A 20,449-nucleotide genomic window follows, 5' to 3' on the forward strand; every position below is an offset into this window, starting at 1 on the left:
TTCAGGCTTAACCACTTGGATGTTGGCTGGTTAAATTGCACCTTGTTTTATGTATGAGGAAGCTGAGACTCAAGAATGATAAGGTATCTTGATTTGGTTGCCTCATCAGTTACTGAAAGGTTTTCCAGTTGGAATTCAACTCTCCTGATTTCTGTTTTAGTAAAAGATCTTCATTTTCCAGCTTTCAACCCAAATATCTTCATTGAGTATCACCTTATGTTCTTTTTCTTAGAACTGACATCACGAATAGAAGAGGTGGTTTTCCCTGTGGTATAAATGGAGGAAAAAAAAATTGAAGGTGACTTTTCTTTGGGGCCATTTGTTTTCTCAAGTAGCAACAAAAAAATCCAATTTATTTCTCCTATTGTAATTAAATAACAGTAAATGTGTCCAGATGTTTTTAACAAAAGGCAGCAAATAGTACTAGGGCTCTGACCTACTGGATTTTAGAAGAGGAATGTCAAGGTCATTGGAAATTAAATTTTTCAGGATTGTTTCTCACATGGACTGCAAGTCTCCTAAACTCCTTGCTTCCTTTGTAGCCTTCTTAAGATCCATTCTCTGCAGGGGAAAAAAAAAATTTTTTTTAAAGTAAATCATAGGTATCTCTCCCCAATTTAAAACTCTCCAATGCTTTCCACTGCACTCAAAATGAACTCCCAATTCCTTCCTTGGCTTTCAGAGCCTACAGGATCTGGCCCACGGTTGTTTACTTCTTCAAGCTTATTTCTTTACTTTCTTATGTTTTTCTCCTCAAACTCAATTTAGGGTCTTTGAATTAGTGGCTTACTTTGCCTGAAACGCTCTTTCCTCGGAACGCTCTTTCTCTTCTTACATTTGTTATAGGTATCATTTCAGTGTCTCCTCCTCAAAAGGGCGACCCCTTATGTCGCCACCCAATCACAATCACCATCACATCATTCATGGTATTTTCTTTTATTGAGCTTAACGCCAAAAGATATTTTTTCTTTCTTCTTCCTACCTCCCTCCCTTCCCCATAACCTCCCTAGACCCTAGACTTGTCTTCATCGCCTCTACTAATGACTAACACATGCAAGAACTCAACAAACATTTGTTTTAGAAATGAACGTACGAATGCACCCTTTCTTCCCTGCCTTTCTCCCCAACAGGACAGAAATCATAGCAACGATACTCTTAAAATAAAATTTCTTTCTCATCTATCAGGTATGTTTCCACCCTTAGGGAGCAGATGCCCTTAAGACTGCAACTTGGCTTCCATTCTAAGTGTAAATAATTACACACTAGCTTTTAATCTAGGCTTGCTTTCTCGGTGACCAATGCTTTTGCTTCCTAATTCCGATGCGGCGTAAAGACGTCAGTGTGAGCACTAGGGCCCGGAGATTCCTGGTTGAGGTGCGGATACGGCCCTAGGACGGCGCACTGTGAGTGGTCCTCCCTAGAGATGCCGAGACGGGGCGGAGCCACCCCGAAAGGATGAGCCTTCCTTACTCGAGCGCTCAGATCTGGTGGGGCAGACGCTTTGGAAAGGGCCCGGAGAATCAGAAGAGAGCAAAGCTTGCTTGTGGCGAAGGAGTCCATCTGACCCCAGGCGGTAAGACTAAGAGGTCAAAGGAAAGGAGGCAGGGCCTGAAACCAAACCTGCTGAGCTAGCCTAGGCAAGGGTGTTTTGCCAGAGGAAAGGGTTAAGTGGTTTCCGAGGTAACGGACCAGGAAGCGCGCAAGACGTTCGCCGCAGGTTCGTAGGTCAGCCTCGAGTTTAAAGCTCCCACGGCTGTGTGGGTTCTGGCCAATGGAGAGGCCGCGTCTACAACATGTGACGCGAAGGCCCGTCCGCTTGCTGCCGCGGAGCACGTGGGAAGGCTTTTCATTTTCTTTCTTTGCTTTTCAATAAACCCACCCACTTTTACGCGGGCTTGGTCACGGGGTTCTTCTCGCGAGAGTGGGTGGGAGGCGTGGGGGCTAGGTGTTGTTGCAGGCTGCAGCGGCGGAAGCCGGGGTGGGCAGGCGGGGGCGGGGAGGGTGGGGAGGGCCCGGGGCCAGTGCGGGTGGGGCTCCCGCGCGCGCTGCAGCGCTCGGGGTGGTCGTTGCGGGCTGGTGATATGCCTGTGAGCTGTAGAGGCTGCGGCCCCCAGGTGAGCCGAGTGCGATCCGCTCGCGGCAGAAGCTGCCGGCGACGGCGGGGCGCGGGGCACGATGGACGGGGCGGCCCAGTTCCGGCGCCCCAGCCCTCCGCCTGACCGCAGTCGTTGCGTTGACTTTGGGGCTGCCTGCAGCTGCGGTTTCGTTTGGCGGTGGGAGGAGGGAGGGCGCCCCAGGCCAGGGGCAGGGGCTCGAGCCGAGTCTTCCAGGGGTCCGGAGTGTGGCGGCGAAGCTGCAGTCCCTTTGAATGACGAGTTCAGTGGATCCGTGTTCCCTCGGTGGGTGGTGGGGCGTGTGCTTCGTTTGCGTTCGCGGTGCGTGCCTGGGGGCAGTGTGCCGGAGGGAGAGGACGCTGCACTTCGTCCCGGAACGGTAGCATCCTTCACTGTCAGAACCCGTAAGCGCTGGAACAAGGCGCAGCCCAGGGCTGTGACAGACGCGGAAGGCGTCAAGCAGCTCCTCGGAGCGTTGACATTCGTATTTTCTCCCCAGTTTTCTCTTAAGGCTGTTAGTGGCTTAAATGCTGGGTTGAGTATAACCTGTTATTCCAGGCACCTAAGGTGCTTTATAAAACTCACAGATGTGACCGAAGTATGAAAACGTTGGCAAAACGACTATGGAAATAGAATCTAAACTACCACCGTGGTATGATTTGGTAACAATTCTTTTCTTTTGCTTACACTGTCCTCTAAAGCCTTGTTAAGCTGAAGGTAATTTAGCTTAAGATGTTAAGGAAATTTCAGGATGAGAAATACTGCTGAGACATGAATAGCCATAGTGCAAACTTGAGTTAAAAATTCCAGTTCTCTTCTCAGCTTTGTAATTATTCACTCCCTTGCAAAACATGTTAGCTTTTCTTAGCTTCTTCCCACCTTGTTAAGGATGTTAGAGTGATTGATACTGATTTTGCTATCAAAATCAGTGTGAAAATACTCAGAAAATAAAGGCTTCACAATAATGCAAAGATAATTTTAATATCTTGTTTATCATTGTAGAGTAAATGGAAGCACCGTTCCCAGTGTGATTAATGACGTTTAAAATAGTGCAATTTAATCTTTTAAAACACAGTACACTTTTTCATACTTTGTATGTTCCTTCTGTCAGCACTGATGTAAAGGTTGACAGTGAATTCCACTGTTAGTTGTAGCTGTAACGGAACAGTTTATGAGCGATTAAAGAATGTAGGGTAGTCAGAATAAATAGGATCCCAAGCTGAACTGGTAACTTGTGATTCCTGTTGTATGTACCCACGTAACTGCGTTATTGATAAGGACTAGTTATTGATAGGTCCCAGTTGTTGAGGGTATGGGATTTGCCAAAGACCCTGAACCACAGTGAAAAATTCTCCAGCTTTTGAGCTCCTGGGGTAAACTGAAAAAGTCCTTTGCTTTAGAGGCTAGAAGAAGGATAGTACATTTACTGTGTGTATATGTATATTTTATATAATTTTTTAATTTTAGGAACTTAACTGGAAAAGGAAATCAAACCTAATCAAGTGATACAGTATTGCTCCTTTTTTAGGGACGTTTTCACTTAAAAATAGGGGAGTTCTGTTAATACTGGGAGGAAATGTGAAAAACTTAGGAAGTTTTTTTTTTTTTTTTTTTTTTTTTTTGAGAACAGGAGAAAGAGACTCATCTCTATTAAAAAAGTTCCCTCCCATTCTTTATTGACAAACTGATTTTCAGGAACAGAAAAATAGATTTTCTTTTTTTTTTTTTTTTTTTTTTTGCTGGTCTTTATATCCTTTGGCCAGGGTTTAAAACTTTTAGGATGTATTAGTTGTTTTGTCTTGCCTTTGAAAAGTAATTGAAGTAACTTAAGGTAGGATAAGTATTTAAGTAAGCTAAATTTACTCTTTTTCTGTCAAGTCACCTGTCTTTTAGTAATAAAATCAGCCACTTGGAGGGAACAAGAGGTGGGGGCAGGTCAGGAGAAGATACCAGCTGAGCCTGGGCTTGAGTTAAGGGTGTATAAACTGGTGAAGTGGGGAAAGGAAAGAAATTTATTAGTTTGTAAACAGACCAAGCAAATTCATATATACTGATCCTGCCCTCTTTATATATAAAAGTTCAGTTTATTTAAAAGTATTTACTAGTCATTAAGGCATTTGAAATACAGGTTAGGTTTACAATTTGTATGGAATGTAGTAGTAGCTGCTTACTCATTGTTTTTTCTTTGACCTCTTTTAACGGCTTGATGATTATTTTGGCTGCAAGGAATAAAAACCCACTTGAATTGACTTACTTTAAAAAGGCATTTGTTACAGTTGGAGGACTGCCTCTGAAGTTATTACATGAAGTCTACCCCAGCTCAGTGTCCTGGGAACCAGAAAATCTTCAGGGTGTTAGTTTCCAGTTTTTCTCTGGAAACATGTGGTCTTATGTCTCTGCTACTCAGTTATTTATTACTCTGTACTCTGTTATGTTTGTTCCATTTGGGTTTTTTTTTCTTTCCCAGATGTCCCCCTGTCCCTCTCTTTAAAGGTCATGGTTTCTGCTTCCCCATGACTTTGGTTTGCATGAAACTTTGATTTGGCATGGTGGTAACACCAGACTTGCTTTGATATTGCAGTTCTCAACAAATACCTCTATATCTTAATTCTGAATTTCTGAAGAGAGAATCCAGTTGGTTAAATGCCAGCTTCCAGTCCAGTTAGCTGAGGGCGAGGGAAGATGGGAATGGGAAAATGGATGGAGAGGAGACCTCAGTGTGTCTCACAGTTGGTACTTTTTTAGACTCGATACTGAAAGTTTTCTAAGAAAGAGGTGTGGGCAGGGAGGAAACTAAGGGTATCTCTGGTATATTTAACATACTGTAGTTTTAAGTTTTTCCCTTAGTATTGCACTGAACTTGCTCTTAGCAGTGTTCTCTCTCAGGTGTATAAGTTAGGACAATATGTAACCGTTTTGTGCCTCATTTTCCTTGTATGTAAAATGGGTACGGAACAGCAGCTTCCGTTGTGAGAAAGATGAGTTCTGTTTAACATCATTTAAACAGTGCCTCGCTGGCACTGTGTAAGGATATATATATTATTACTGAGTGCATCCTCTGGCAGGTACTATGATACGGGCTTGGCTTCTACAGCACTCATAGGTGAAAGAATGTCATTTTTGCCCTCAGGAGTTTAGAATTCTAGGGATGACCACTCCATACTGAAAACTATATCTTGACTTTAATGACACCGAATTCTTCTAAATCAACCTCTCCTGTTTTTCAGACTGTTATTTATCTGTGGTTCTTTGTTTACCTGCCCAGGAACCCTTTATTATGGTTGTCTACTTAGACTCTCTCTTGGTACTCTCTTGTTTCCCAGTCTCTGGGATCAGCTTTCAAGCTCAGGTGATTCCTCGAGTAACATCTTTATCTCAGACCACTCAAACAATGTGTAGTGTTTAGGATATTATATTGACATCAAACATTATCTTTCAGTTACTTTATAATTGGCAAAGGTTCCACTTTTCTTTTAGCTCCCCAGGCTTGGAACTCTAAAGTTACCTTTCACACTCTTCTTTCTTAATGCCTTTTATACCTTATCAGTTAATAGGTCTGCACAGGCTTATAGGATGCCTCTTATGTGCCAAGCACTGTTGTGTTGATTGTTGGTCCTCAGGAAGTTCTGGAGTCATAGCAGTTCACACTTAGTACTTTCTCAGTTAGGCCTATGTTATTATTTTAAATATCAATTACTGGCAAGGTTCAAACATACTTTAGAAAAAATAGATTCCAACCAGTAATGCAGTAGGAAGATTAGTAACCTTTCTCTATTGAATGCTTGAGAAAACAAAGGTGGCAGAACAAATATCCCTGGATTAATTTTTTCAGCAAGTCAGGTAGGTGCCCCCAACTATTTCCTGTTTAAAGATACTACTCTTCCCACCAAATGCTCCTCTGAAATTCATCTCCTTGATGAAATTTTCCATTACCTTACAGCTTTTTCAACTCATATAGTTATGTGTTGTTATTGATAAGGCCGTTGGGTAATGCAGAAACGAATAAAGCATAGTAGCCCTAGAATGTAGCTCCATGAAAACAGGGACTTCTCACTGCTGTCTTCCAATTACTTAGGCACTTGATGAATACATGAGTTGAATGTTGTGAGTACTTACAATTCAATGCATGACATCAAATTGTAACAATATAAATTTTACTGTTACTTAGGCACTGTAGTTTCAAGTGTCAAAATAGAGCAATGGTAATTTGTGTCTTTCACCCCTGCCCCCTGGGATATTTGGCACTGTTTAGAGACATTTTTAGTGCTACTGCCATCTAGTGGGTAGAAGCCAAGGATGCTGTGAAATGTTCAACAACATATCAGGCAGTCCCTACAACAAAAAAATTATCTGGCCCGGAGAGTCAATAATGTTGAGAATGAGAAATCCTGTAGAGGTACAAACAGAATATATACTGTGAATGCAGGAATGCTGTTGATTCAGGATTGAAAAGTAGTAGTTAATAGCTGTGAAGGTTATAGATTTTATAAGTCAAACAGGTCTACGTATCCCCAAGGAAGGGGCTAGCATTTGAGTTTCTGTTGTGTTAGGTACTGTTTTTACATACAGCATGGGACAAAAGTAGATTTACAGTTGTGAGTACACAAAACACTGTTTATTCTTGTATTATTATTATTTTCCATATAAACAACTGTAAATCTACTTTTGCCACACCCTGTATATTATTTCATTGTGTTCTTAGAGCAATCTTGTGAAGGTGAGGCATAGCATTCTTATTTGCAAAAAGGGGATAGTGTCACCTTTACGTCATTGTTTACTTATTAGGTATTATTTTGTTCTATGTTTTTGGTGGTTGCTCAGGTCTACAAGATAACTTTTAACTTATCAATATCACTTCCATAGTGCAGGAACCTTCAACAGTATTTGCTCATCTACCACCCACCAGATCCTTTGTGTTATTTTTCATACATTTTGCTTTTATGTATGCTGTAAATCCTATAATACATTGTTCTTAGTTTTAGTTTAAATGGTTATTTTTAAAAGGGATTTTAAACAGGAGAAAATATATTAAATTACCTTTATATTTACCATTTTAGGCACTCTATTTCTTCATTTAGTTCCAAATTTTCATCTGGTATTGTTTTTCTTTTACCTGAAGAGTTTATGTATTTTAGTGATGGTTCTGGTGATGGATCCTCACATCATTTTTTAGTTTGAATAAATTTACTTTGTCTTCATTTTGAAAGATATTTTCATTGGGTATGGGTATTTTCATTGGGTTGGATTTTTTTTCCCCCTTTCAGTACTTTAAAGATGTTGATTTGTTGTCTTATTTTCTGGCTTAAATAGTTTGACAAGAAGTCTACTGTCCTTCCTTGTTCCACTATATGTAATGTGTACTTTTTTCCTGGTTACTTTTAAGATTTTCCTCTTTATCACTGGTTTTTAGCAATTTAATTATGATGTGTGTTGGTGTGGTATTTTTTTTTTGTTATTCTCAGGGTTTATTGATCTTCCTTGGATCATTCATTTGATGGTTTTCATCAAATTTTAGAAATTCTTCATTGTTTTGTCTTTATTGTTGTTGCCCTCACACTTTGGGACTCTCAGTACCTTTTGGAGTGACTCACTGATGCTATTGTTGTCATTTGTATTTAATTTTCTTCTCCCTGTGCTTCATTTTGGATAGTTTCTATAGTTGTGTCATCAGACTTTTCCTGCAGTGTCTAGTCTGATGTTAATTGCATCCAGTATGTTTTTATTTTTTGTTTTATTTTCATCTCTAGAATTTTAATTGGTGTCTCGTATATCTTGTATTTCTCTCATTATCATGCTTTCCTCTCTTCTTGAATGTATGGAACATATTTATAGTATGGTTTTAACATCTTTTCTGTTCATTCTGTCATCTGTCATTTCTGGGTGTACACTGACTGTATTGACTCTTTTCTTCTGGTTATGAATCAGGATTTTCTCCTCCTTTTGCATACCTGGTAATTTTTTATTGCATGCCAGCCAATAAGTTTTATGCTGTCGCGTGCTTGATTTTGTTGTATTCCCATGAGTGTTGGATTTAGTTGGGGTGCACAGTTGGGTTATTTGGAATCTGTTGTATTCTTTTGAGGCTTCCATTTAAGTTTTGTTACGGTGAGTTTTGAACAGCCTTTAGTGTACTGCTTGACTTGTCCCCCAAGTATTGGGTTGGCCAAAAAGTCCGTGTGGTTCCTTCCATAAAATAAAAGACACATTTTTAATTTTTACCAATAACTTCATTGCCTTGGATATTTTGAGTATGTCAGCTCTCTCCTGTGTGGTATAATGTTGATCTCAATTAATATCTCAATTTGATTGCTACCAACTTCAACTGGTCTGCCCGATGGAGGAGCATCATCCAGTGAGAAATCCTGAGCACAAGACTTCGCAAACCATTTTTGACATGTTCGATGAGTCACAGCACCTTTTCCATACACTGCACAAATCTTTTTTTGCTTTCCAGTTACATTTTTACCTTTCTTGAAATGATAAAGTGTAATTTGCCAAAAAAAAGTTGGATATTTTCTTCCCTCTTCAGTATTAAAATGACTACACAAAAAATTTACCTATTTTGATAAGTATTTTTAAAAAATGCATGCTGACACAACAGCTGTTACAGTCTAACAAAATTGTTTTGAATAAAGTTAAAGACAGCTAAGCAGTACTGGAAAAAACCAAAGGAACTTTTTGGCCAACCCAGTAACACAGTTTCTTTCTGAGGAGTCCATCCATTCATTGCCTAATACATTGCAAGGTTTTTGCATGCTGGTTGGTGGGAGCACAAACTATTCCAAGCCCTGTCTGGCTCCAGTTATTATTTGGCCTACTGCTTTTTGGTAGTTACTTCCCCTACCTCAGATATTCAGCCAAGGTCTCTAGGGGCATGCTTCTGCACATTTCTAAAGCTCTTACTCTTTCTGAGCTCTTGCTTCAGTACTCTGCCCTACAAATTTAAGACATCTTGGCCTTCCCAAACTCTGTTCTCTGTCTCTACAGCTTGGCCAGACTGCCAGACTGTTTGGCTTTCCTTTCCCTGTGTTGTGACTGGAAGTAGCCAGGTCATAGTCCTGCATTGCCTGTTATCTAATGTTTGAAAACCAATGTTTTATATATTTTATCATGTTTTGTTGTTATAGTCAACAGAATATTAATTTTTAACACTTGGCCATTTTGGATTTGTCAAAATGTATACTTGGAGCATTTATTGTATTTCCCAAATATAAAATTAAAACAATGTAAAGTCTTAATTGTGTTTTCTCAAATAACTGATTAAATATATCCATTTAAACAAGTGAAGGCATACTTTGCACTTTAAAAAGGATTACTTTTTATTTATTGAGCAGATGTTTGAATGCTTACTCTGTAATGCAATACAGTAAAACACTGGTCCTTAAGGTACTCACAATAGGAGGGAAGCAAACAGTGACACCAGAAGAATAAAGGACATACCACTTTGGGAGCATAAAGGTGGTGGCTACTGTTTGGGCAAGGAGATGAGCCAAGCCTTCCTCAAGGAGAGAAGCCCTTGAACTGATGCATGAAGAGGCAATTGCAGTTCAGCTGATGCAAGAAAGGGTAGATTTGAGGGACGTTTAGGGGGCTGATGGGTTGGACTTGGTGATTTACGGATGCGGCAGTGTGTAGGGATTGAGGGAAAGGTCATTTTCTAGCTTGGCTTACTGGCTCAATTGGTTTACTGACTTTCCTGATGTAGAGAATACAGGAGGAGATTGTTTAGAGAGAAGGTTTCATTCAGTTTTTGAACCTACCAATTTTGGAGTAATTGGGATATTTAGTCAGAAATACCTAAAAGAAAATTAAACATGAGGAACTGAAACTAAGGTGCAAGAAGTAAACTGAAGATAAACATATTAGGGAGTTATTTGTATAGTAAAAACCAGTAATAGAGATAAAATATCCTTGGAAAACTAAATAGAATGGATACCAAAGAGGACATGGTTGGGAGATACAAAATATTAATATTTGAGTAACAAAGTATGAAAGAATTTAGGGAAGGTGACTAATGCAATGTCTGCAGAGATAGACCAATGTTTCTCAATCAGAAATAACATAGGGTATTTGTTAAAAATAAAAATTTCTCAGCCCTGGCTGCTATGGCTCAGTGGATTGAGCCAAGTGTCGCTGGTTCGATTCCCAGTCAGGGCACATGATGAGGTTGCATGTTTGGTTCCCATTTGGGGGCGCGAGTGAGAGGCAACCATACAGTGATGTTTCTCTTCCTCTCTTTCTCCTTTCCCCTCTCTCTAAAAATAAAATAAACAAATGATTTTATAAAAATAAATAAATAAAAATAAAAATTTCTCTTTTCTATGTAGACCTCCTGAGTCTGGATCTTCTGGGGTGAGGGAAGATGTTAGAAGTAAGCTGGTTCTTATGTGTGCTGAAGTTTAAGAACCAGTGCAGTAGGAAGAGAGTCAAGATAGGACAATATTGTTGATGGAAGACTAGGAAGGCGTTTCAGAGAGTCCTTGGCTTGGTTAACTCATGTGATAAAAAGGTCAAGGAATAGATTGAGCTGTTTCAAACATTTCTTAGTCCAGATGAGAGGAAAAAAAGATTTGGAAAGTATTTTTTTTTCTTACTATAAAAAAAATGTTTGCACATCCAGTAAAATAAAACACACATAATTGCATCTACCCAGATAAAACCAATGTTTATACCTGTGTAGTATGTTCTCTTTTATATTGTACATATAAATACACACATGCAGTAATACAGATTTTACACCACATGGGGATAATGTGAACATGCTGGAACCTGCCTTATTTTACTTAATAATTAATCATCGTCCAAAACAAAAAAAACCTTGGTTGTCACGAGTAACCACTATCATGAATTTAGTTTATATTGTCATATTTCCTAGGTTTATCAGTTGTGTCTAATTTTTAAAAATCACAGGTAGAGAGCACACAATATACACTGTTCTGTAACTTGCTTTTTCTATTAATGTTTTGTGGGCATGCTGTCATATCAGTATATATTGATCCAACTCCAACAGCTGGGTAATAGCTATATGAATATATTATAATTTATTTGAATTGATGGACTTCTAGATTATTTTTAGTCTTTCATCTTACTTTGTTTTAATGAATATTCTTTCACTTTCACATATATGTGAATTTTGTGTAAGTATATATGTAGGATAAGGTGTGAAATCGCAGGATCAAAGGATAGTTGTAATTTATTCAGTGTCCTGTATCTGTTTTCTGTACCCTTTGGAGTTGTTTCTATAAGTACTTTTCATTTGTTTTCTTTTGCATACTGTGATATTTCTTAAAACTTTCTTGGAGTTCGGTATTCTTAGCAATATCTATTTTGCTTTTTTGCTGCTTCTAAGGGATTTCATAGTATAGTTTTTATATCCTGTGTCTTTCCTGAGCTCTGGCAGCTCACTTTTGACTTGTTTTGTTCATCTGTACTTCTTGTCTCTGATCTGCTTTTTTAAAAAATGATCTAGGTTTACTTTCATTTTTGTTGACTATAGAAAAACACACTTAGTTTTTTTCCTGTTTAGGGCTCTTGTTGTATTCACTTAGAATAGATCACAAAGCCAAAAAGCATTAAGTGAAAAGTTTATTATAACACAAAGATGTCCTAGGGGAAAACATTGTATTTTTGTTCCTTTTGTGAAATCTAAAATTCCATTCTCACTGATTATATAAGATGATGAAGAAACCTTCTCTGTTACTCTTTCTCCCTCCATCTGTCTTTGCTTTAGTTCCAAAAGTTTTTTTTTTTTTTCTTTGCTTTATCAGAAGTACAAGTCATTTACTCATGTGGGAGTCACTTTCATGGACCATTGCATAGATATTCTCTGATAGATTTTTTTTTTCCTTTGTGAGATAATATTTTTAAGTTAAACACAAAGTTATGGAGTGAGGTTCAGTAAATGTGTTTTTTTTTCAGTGAGTGAAATAAAGTGTACATGTGGAAATAAATTTAGTTTTTTTTTATTAATATAAATTCTGAGGTAGTATCCTGGAAATAAATAATGTGAGTTTTGGGTGGCATGATTGTATTTGTCTGGGTTTTTCTTTTTTTCTTTTTTTTTTTTTTTTTTAGTGTTTTCCTTATTTATTTAAAAAAAATTTCCTTCATAGGTACATATTGGATTCCACTTGCTTTGAAAAGAGTGGTCTATCTAGGTCTGCTATTTAGGAATATTGTAGGTAGAGTGAACTGGGGTAGCTAGAGATGTTAGATCCAGGATGTTGTCTCAGAGTATCCAGGCCTTCGAGCAGACTCCTTGGAGCTCTTTCTTCTGCCTTGGGGGTGTGGTATATAGCACTTAAGGTGAGCAGCCCATCTAGATAATTAGTTTCTTTCCTGGTGAAGCCTCCAATGAGTTAGTGTGTAATCTTTGCCCATGTTAGTCAGCAGCTGCAAAGGTACGTTTTCCCAACTCTTTTCTCCGCTCCACCCTTTGAGGAGTCAGAGAAAGTAAATGCTTTATGTGTCTGTCCTCAGCATTGTTTTTAAAAGGCTGCCATTGCAATTTTAGGAATGCACTCTAGGTTATTCAGTTACTCTCCTTTTTCTGCTGCTTATTTTTTTCTATTATAAAGTGTGATGAACATCTTTTCACATCTTTATACACTACAGTGTGGTTACAGATCTGGGTGTTAAGAGTTTGAAGATTTGAATTTGAGTCTTAGCTCTACAGCTTGCTTTGTGGGCCTGGATGAATTACTTAATATCCCTTGCCTGTTTTCCTCATTGTAAAATTGGAGTACTACTATGCCAGTCCTGAGGATTAAATGAGGTGTTAATGTAATACTTTCATCAAAGCACTTGGGGCTTTCTCAATTTTAGTTAGAACCCTAGACGCTCCAGAATCATTGTTTCCTTAGATAATTCCCAGAGGTAGAATTGCTGTGTCATAGGGTAGGAATATTTTCAGTGTTTTGACATGCATTTCAAAATTGCGCTCCAGAAAGCTGGTGCCAGTTTATTCAAGTGCTGAGTTCCAGAGTTTTGCTTTCCTGGAACCCTCGTATTGACCTCCATATTATATGTTTTATGTGAAATTTGAGGCAAGTCCATGGGCTTCTAAAGGGCAGTTGAAGAGAACTCTGAGGGGGGGGGGAATGAGTGAGTAGGCCTGGAACAAATAAAAGGATTATTTTTTGCTTTTGCCACATAAATCTCTACATTTACACTTTTTAAAAAAAGTCCTCACCCAAAGGTATACTTATTGATTTGGGAGAGAGAGAATGGGAGTGAGTGAAAGTGAAAATGAGAGACAGAGACATCGTGCCCTGACCGGGGATTGAACTCACAACCTTTAGGTGTACAGGATGGCTCTCCAACTAACTGAGCCACCTGGCTAGGACAACATTTTGGTGTGATAATTTTGGTCCTCTTGTTCATATTGCTCCATAAGTAAATATTTAAATTTTTCTTTTACGTACATTTTATTTTCCATTTGATTCTCACAATAAACTTGCCAGGTAAGTCAGGTGTAATATGAGTAGCTATTGAGGAAACGGATCCAGAGATATTATAATTTACCTAGAGGAAACAAAGCTAATGAGAGGTAAAAGAGGCACACAAATGGTATTCTGAGTCCTGATGTACTGCTCTTTATCTTGTGCTGTTGGCACCTCTGTTACCTTTCTTACAGTACTGCTCCAGTTCCAGTTACTGATCAAACTTTATTGTTAGAGAGGCCACGAAGATTATCTTGGCTCAAAATAGTATGCCATCATAATTCTTCGTCTAAAAATTAGAATCTAGTAATCTCTAAAGGAAGGCGTTTGTGCGTGCACACACATACACTTCAGTTTTATCTCTACAGTATAAGAATATAAAATAAGAACTCCACTGAAATTTAGTGGTTTTTTTTTCCAGTTCTAGGTTGAAGTTTTTTCCATATAAATCTCTATAATAAAATGTATATTATAACTAAATGTCTTTAAAATTTCAACTAGGTAATTGTAAGACCTGTTTGATTGAAACTAATTAACCATTTCTTAAATCTTTATTGATTCAAATTGTTTTGTTATTTACTGATCTAGAATTCAATTCCCATTCCCACCTTTCACTATAATAAAACATATTTCTGCCTTGTTCTTCCCTGTATCCATAGCATGTAATGCAAGTAGATTTTGAACGAATGAATAAGTTACTGTGGTAAAATGCCAGTGTTGAATGATTAACACTGAGTAGATTTATGCTCTCAAAGGTATTTTATTAAACATTGATAAAAAGTTAAGACTTGGATTTAGAGTTTCTCCCAAGGGGTATGTGTGTGAGTGTGTGTGTGCACATCTGTTTTAAGTACTAATCATCATTTAATTTGAATATTTTTTGAACTGTAGTCACTGGTATGCTATTAAGATTACCGTATAAGAAATTTGTTTTTGTTTATATGATTTTAATTTGAAATGTACAGATTTCAAATTTTTATTTGTGTATTATCAAACCTTTCTGCCCAAGAAATGAGAATGTGTAGTAGAGCATTCACAGTTGCTATAGGGACAGAGTGACTTTTGGGACAGTAAGGTTGGAATCTTTTTGTGATGTTCTCTATTTTAGCTTTTAAAAGGTTTTTCAAATATTTCTTATTGAGGCTTTCAAATATTTTCTTATTTACAATAAAAAGGACAGCAAGATCGAATAAGTACAAACTATAATAATTTCGAACCTAAAAATAATATTTTTGTAGTAATTTTCCACTTATTAAAGTGCCAATATTAACATATTTCAAGTATTCATGTAGGATTGCTAAATGAATTTTTATGGTTCAGAACTTTTTTGTTTTTATTTTTTTTTAAATTACTGTATTTTAGACCTATTTTTAAACTGAGTCACTAAAGTGAATAAATTGTTTTCTTTTAATATGTGTTCTTTAGGTGTTTTATGGATTAAGTCTTCAGTAACACAAACAACAGCAGTATAGTTATGGCGACCTTCCAGACTTTCAGAAACATCCACATGAAGACAAGAGCATCTGTCGGAAAAGTAAGTTCTCTATATTAAATTACTTTAAGTGATAATTTTAGTAAAAATGATGGTCATTTTTTGTTGTGGTTAAACAGCTATGATACTCTTGTTTTTAAATTAATCTCATTGAAATTAGTAACATGCGAAGATTCGAATACATGACAGTAGTGTTAGGAAATCATGAAGATAATGAACCTTGTTTCCTAAAGATCGAAGTGCCTCCCTATTTCTTCTCAGCAGATAGTTTTTATCTTCTTTTTAGCAATAGAAGTATTGGGTGTAGATTCTCTTATACATCTTTAGCTCTACTCCAAAGTTATTACCATCCATCCATCCATCTCTTCTTTCCCTTGGGATAGAAGGGCTGGAGACATGTGCCATTTTGGTGGCTAATTTGTCCTGTAGCACCACTGCCAGTCTTGCCTTACTGTCCTCTCAGGACGCCTGGGCCCATGGAGCACACTTCGTATGTCCACTTTGCCAGGGACGTTGCTGTGCAGATGTGTTGGAGAGCTTCTACCTCCTGCCTGTTTATTATAGGTCACCTCCTTTGCTAGGTATTAGATAATCAGCCAGCAAATTTCTACTTTCTGTAAACTAGTGTATTATATTTTTTTCATATTAGCAACAGGATCCATAGCTTTAAATTAATGATTAAATTATACTGATTGCTTTATGGACTAGTGATCTTGTTCTTTAAGCATAATGCTACATTCCTGTTTGACTCAAATTTACCACTATATTCCTGAGATAAGGAATTAGGACACAGCTAAAATTTTGTATTACTATTTTAATGTCATTTGTTATTCAGCACATTATCCATATTAGGCATACAATAAAGATTTGGTTTGAATTCACTTGAATACTTGGAAATTCTTTTAGATAAAAGTTTGTGAATCCAAATATTCTGTATTGTCTGTATGCATGTGTGTTATGTGTATACTTACACCACTTTTGATTCCTTTCCTTGGTATGGCTGAATGACAAAAAACTTTCCTATTGATTATGTGGAAATTGAAAGGTGTAGTTGAATCCTCTAGATTTTACTTTATTTTGCATTAAAGGTAGAGAGATACATTAAATATTTATTAGGAACTAAGTGTTAGGAAAATCAGAAAGAGCTAACTTTCTACTCTTATTAATTTTTTTAAAAAATTTTATTATGAAAAATATCCAGCATATTGAAAATTTAAAAGCATAGTATACCAGCACATAAATTTGCATACCAAATACCAGTGTTCAGCAGTTGTTAATATTTTGTCTTATTTGGTGTGTGTGTGTGTGTGTGTGTGTGTGTGTGTGTGTGTTGTGTTTTACTTTTTGGCAGAACTGTTTGAAAGTTAAAGTCTTAATATTTCTTCACCCCGAAAGCTTGAGCATGCTTCTCCCAGAAATAACAGCATCTCCCCACATAATAATACCATTATCACATCTAAGAAAATTAAATATAATTCCCTCATAGCTGATACCCAGCCATATTCAGATTTCTTAGATTCCCCCTACTGAACTCCTATTTTGGATTAAGTTTAAGCTCCTACGCCTTAAGTTGCATTTGATCGTTATGACATGTTTACATTTCTTTGGTCTGAAAGTCTCTTATCTCTCTCTCTCTCTTACATACATTGAAGACTGACTTCTTGAACAGGCTAGGTCAATGTTTTGTACAATGTTCCACATAGTGGGTTAGTGTAGTTGTTTCCTCATAGTGCTATTTAACATTTTTCTCCCTTCTGTATTTTATATAGACTAGAAGTTAGGTATACAGTAGTCCCTCTATATCACAGTTCACTTATCGTGGCCTCACTATATCGTGGGATTTAAAGAAATATTATCTTTAATTATTTAGCACAGATTTTTTGCTATATTGCAGGATTTTGTGGTACTGTATATGTTAAAGTTACGTAGGTTTAAGAGTGTAGAATATGTTTAAGAACATAAGTAGTGTTTAGAAAAGTGTGGGAAAGGTTAATAAGGGACTGGGAACAGTTTATAAAGCCTTAAAATGTATATAAATACTAAAATAAATGTAAGGTTCCTACTTCACGGATTTTCACCTATCATGGGGGGTCTAGAATGTAATACCTGCGATAAGTGAGGGAATACTGTACCTTGTTTTTGTCCAGCAGCCCTTCATTTGATATTTTTGGCATTTCTTGATGGCCCCTTACTGAATTTGTTACTTCCTGAAGTTGCACAATGGTGATTTTCCTTATTTTCTCTCTTTCTTTTTTACATTTATTAGCTGACATTCTTTTTCTTTTTGAGCAGCAAAGCGAGGCATTTATTCACGAGTCTGCAGAGTTGGGTGCACCCTCAGCCAGGAGAATGTGCGCCATTAGCTGACATTCTTTTTAAAGAAAAGCTTATTTTATTAACCATAGATGAACCACAGTATGTCCTTTAAAGGCAGGGTAAATGCCCTTTAATACTAAGTTTCAGATTAGTAATTTAGTGGAATAGACACCTCCAGTGGTGGCAAGTGAGTTTATTTGTATTGCTCTGGACTCATGGATTTTAAAAATTCTGTATTTTCCAGTCCTTTATTTATTTATAGTCATTTATTGGTTTGCTCACTTACTTATTTCACGTTGCTCAGATTTTCCCAGACTTGGTCCCTGGGAACCCCAGCAAGTTAGTCCCTATGTCCTTTTGTCTCAGGCTATAATTCTTTGATTGCTTCTTTGATTTCTGCTACAACAGATTGACCCCAGTTTCACCTTTTACTTTCCCTTCCTCAGACCTGGAATTGGCTATTTCTCCAAAGAACTGATAGTATTTAGAAACCAAGATCTGGTTACTAGGAATGCCCACTGCTTCTTTAGTGTCATGAGTTTATATTGATTGTTCAAGTTCAGATTTTGCATTTTAATATTATTTTGAGTTCATGTTCATATCTTAGCCTGAAAACCTCCACTCATTAATGAAAACAGAATCATTTAAAATTTTTAATATTTTCAAGCTCACAGAAAAGATGGGGGAAGAAAAGTACAATGAACCCCACATATATTTTTCACTTAGAGTTGCCCTCTTAGTTAACATTTTACCATAATCATTCTGTGTGTTCATATACATATGCACGCATGTATGCACATATATACATTCAAACCTCCCTTCTGTTCATATGTGCCAAGTCAGGGAAAAACCGAGAGACTAAAAATCTGCCTCCGTAAGCAGAGAGCAGAGAAAGACTGAAGAAAGAAGCAAGCCACTCCAGTTCAGCAATTAACAGAGTTTATTAAGGGAAACATAGGCTCACCTTGGGCTGTGGCAAGAGGAAGTAGATAATCTCCGTGATGCTTGGCAGGCACTAGGGAATTACGTACATAGAACAGGACAGGATGGATGATCTTACTGGACTGGACCCAGATAAGGGAAAATGCCTTTCATGCTTGTCCAGGCAAGGCAATGACCTGTTCCAGGGGCCAGCACAGCGTGGGGCAGAGGATCACGTCTAATGGGATTTATGGGAAGCAATCTCTGTTCTGGCCAGGATCTAATATAATATAGCTCAAGGGTCTTGTAGCAGTCATGTCAGGAAACAGTCTCTCCTCCACATCTTCTGAAACCATATGGGAGTAGGCTGCAAGACAGTTATTTTACTTCTCTGCTGGATAGGTCAGTGTTGCATCTCTTAACATCAGCATCATTGCCACCCCTCAAAAAATCATTAATTCAGTAACATCTTCTGACATGCAGTCCATATACACATTTCCCTAATTGTCTCCAATACATAGCTTTGTTATTTTTCGCTTACCTCTCATCAAGGATCCAGTCGAGGTTCACACTCTGTATTTGACTATTGTGTCTTTGTGGCCTCCTAGTCCATTTCAGTGGTCTAGATTCTTTTCTCATGACAGCAGATCTTTGGAAGTTCGGACCAGTTGTCTCGTAGAATCTCTCCATATTTGGAGTTCATCTGTTTTGCCCTGTGATTATGCTTAGCAGGAACCCCCAAAGGTGATGTGGTCTTTCCGCTCTGTCAGGTCAGGAGATGCCAGGCTTGACCAGGTGGTTAAGGTTATAATGATCTCCAATATAAAGACACATCATATTATTGTAATTAATAAATAATCTGTAGAGTAATTCTGTGAGACAGTGTGAGTATCCTGTTCCCAAGTAGCTTTTAATCCAGTAGATTAGTTAGTATACATTGATGTTCCTGAATCAGTAATTACACGAAGAGTTACAAAATGGGATTTTCTAATTTTGTCATCTGTCCATTTTTGTTAGCTAGAATTCTTATGTAAACAAGCACTCTTCTCCTAACCCACCTTTTTATCTGTCCATCACAATAAGATGTTTCAGCCACATTTCATACCTTTTCTACCTCATACTTGGAACTAACCATTTTCCGAAGAAGCTCTAGCTCTTTTTATTGGTACATGTATTTAGAAACCAAAATGTGGGTGCTGGGTATGCTCATTGTTACTTAGGGTCATGGCTTCTATGATCCTTCAGTGGAAAAGTGTAATACATATATTTAAAGAACCATGAGTTCACATTTAAATTTAACTACATTTTTTCTTAACTGCTTTAATTTCATATTTGTTTCTCTTCTCTCAGACTGAAGATTTTCACTAATTTTCAGTTTATTGAAATTAGCACACATTTATTGACTTCATATACAAGGTAGGGCAACGGCAGGATTACAGTTATTTATATGGAAAATAATACAGTAATTAATAAATAACAGTACAAGAAAAATCTTGTGTTTTGTGTACTCCCCAACAGTAAACCTATTTTTTCTCCACCATGTAGTATGTGAGGTATTGAAATGTAGGGAAACAAATTGAGTTAATACAGTTTTATAGTCTCTGGCCTCAGCAATTAAACCCAATGGTTTAATGGGTAGGAAAGACAAATACATAATGAAAACAGTAATTATAATATGTTGTGATATAGATTAAATGATCTTAATGTGCAATGAATGAGTAGGAACTTGGAGACAGGTTTATTATGACTAAGGGATGGGAAATCTTCATGGGTCTTGGGTTGGGTAGGATTTCTCCAGGGGAAGATTGGGGAATAAGGATAGTTCTAATAGAAGAGCAGATCAACAAATCAGAAGAGTTAGGTAGAAAGAAATTAATGTTCTACCTAAGTCTGATGATAATGCTCATTATTTTCTTTATGTAGCTTTTCCCTCTATGTGGTACTTTGTACTTGTAACATTCTCTCCTGCCTAATCTGGAAGGCCTTCCCTCACACTCATCATATAACTACCTTAATGTCACTGAAAAGCCTTATTTGTGGTTATTAAGCATTTTTTCCTCCATAACCAACCTTATTATGAGAGTAATCACTGTTGTTAGCATCCCTTTTACTATAGCTTCCGCAGCATCTTACTCCTTATATAAATTGTTTCTTCTATTCTGCCA

The 20,449-nt window shown here is 37.4% G+C and overlaps 1 protein-coding gene across 3 annotated transcripts in view; it reads left to right on the plus strand.

The window, feature by feature from the left end:
• Nucleotides 1-1,503: 1,503 nt before the first annotated feature.
• AKAP11 (A-kinase anchoring protein 11) overlaps nucleotides 1,504-20,449 on the plus strand; it is a 54,348-nt gene continuing 35,402 nt past the window's right edge. For 2 of the 3 annotated variants that reach the window (XM_090258383.1, XM_090258385.1), the window contains exons 1-2: nucleotides 2,038-2,114; nucleotides 14,981-15,089. In XM_090258383.1, the coding sequence (XP_090114509.1) occupies nucleotides 15,030-15,089 (60 nt within the window). In that variant the 5' untranslated portion in view covers nucleotides 2,038-2,114; nucleotides 14,981-15,029. Of the gene's footprint in view, nucleotides 1,574-2,037; nucleotides 2,115-14,980; nucleotides 15,090-20,449 lie in introns of those variants that run through there. The other variant, XM_090258384.1, reaches the window with a different exon arrangement.

Source organism: Furipterus horrens, unplaced genomic scaffold (assembly GCF_987537825.1).
Source record: "Furipterus horrens unplaced genomic scaffold, mFurHor1.1.pri manual_scaffold_12, whole genome shotgun sequence".
NCBI classification, from domain to species: domain Eukaryota; kingdom Metazoa; phylum Chordata; class Mammalia; order Chiroptera; family Furipteridae; genus Furipterus; species Furipterus horrens.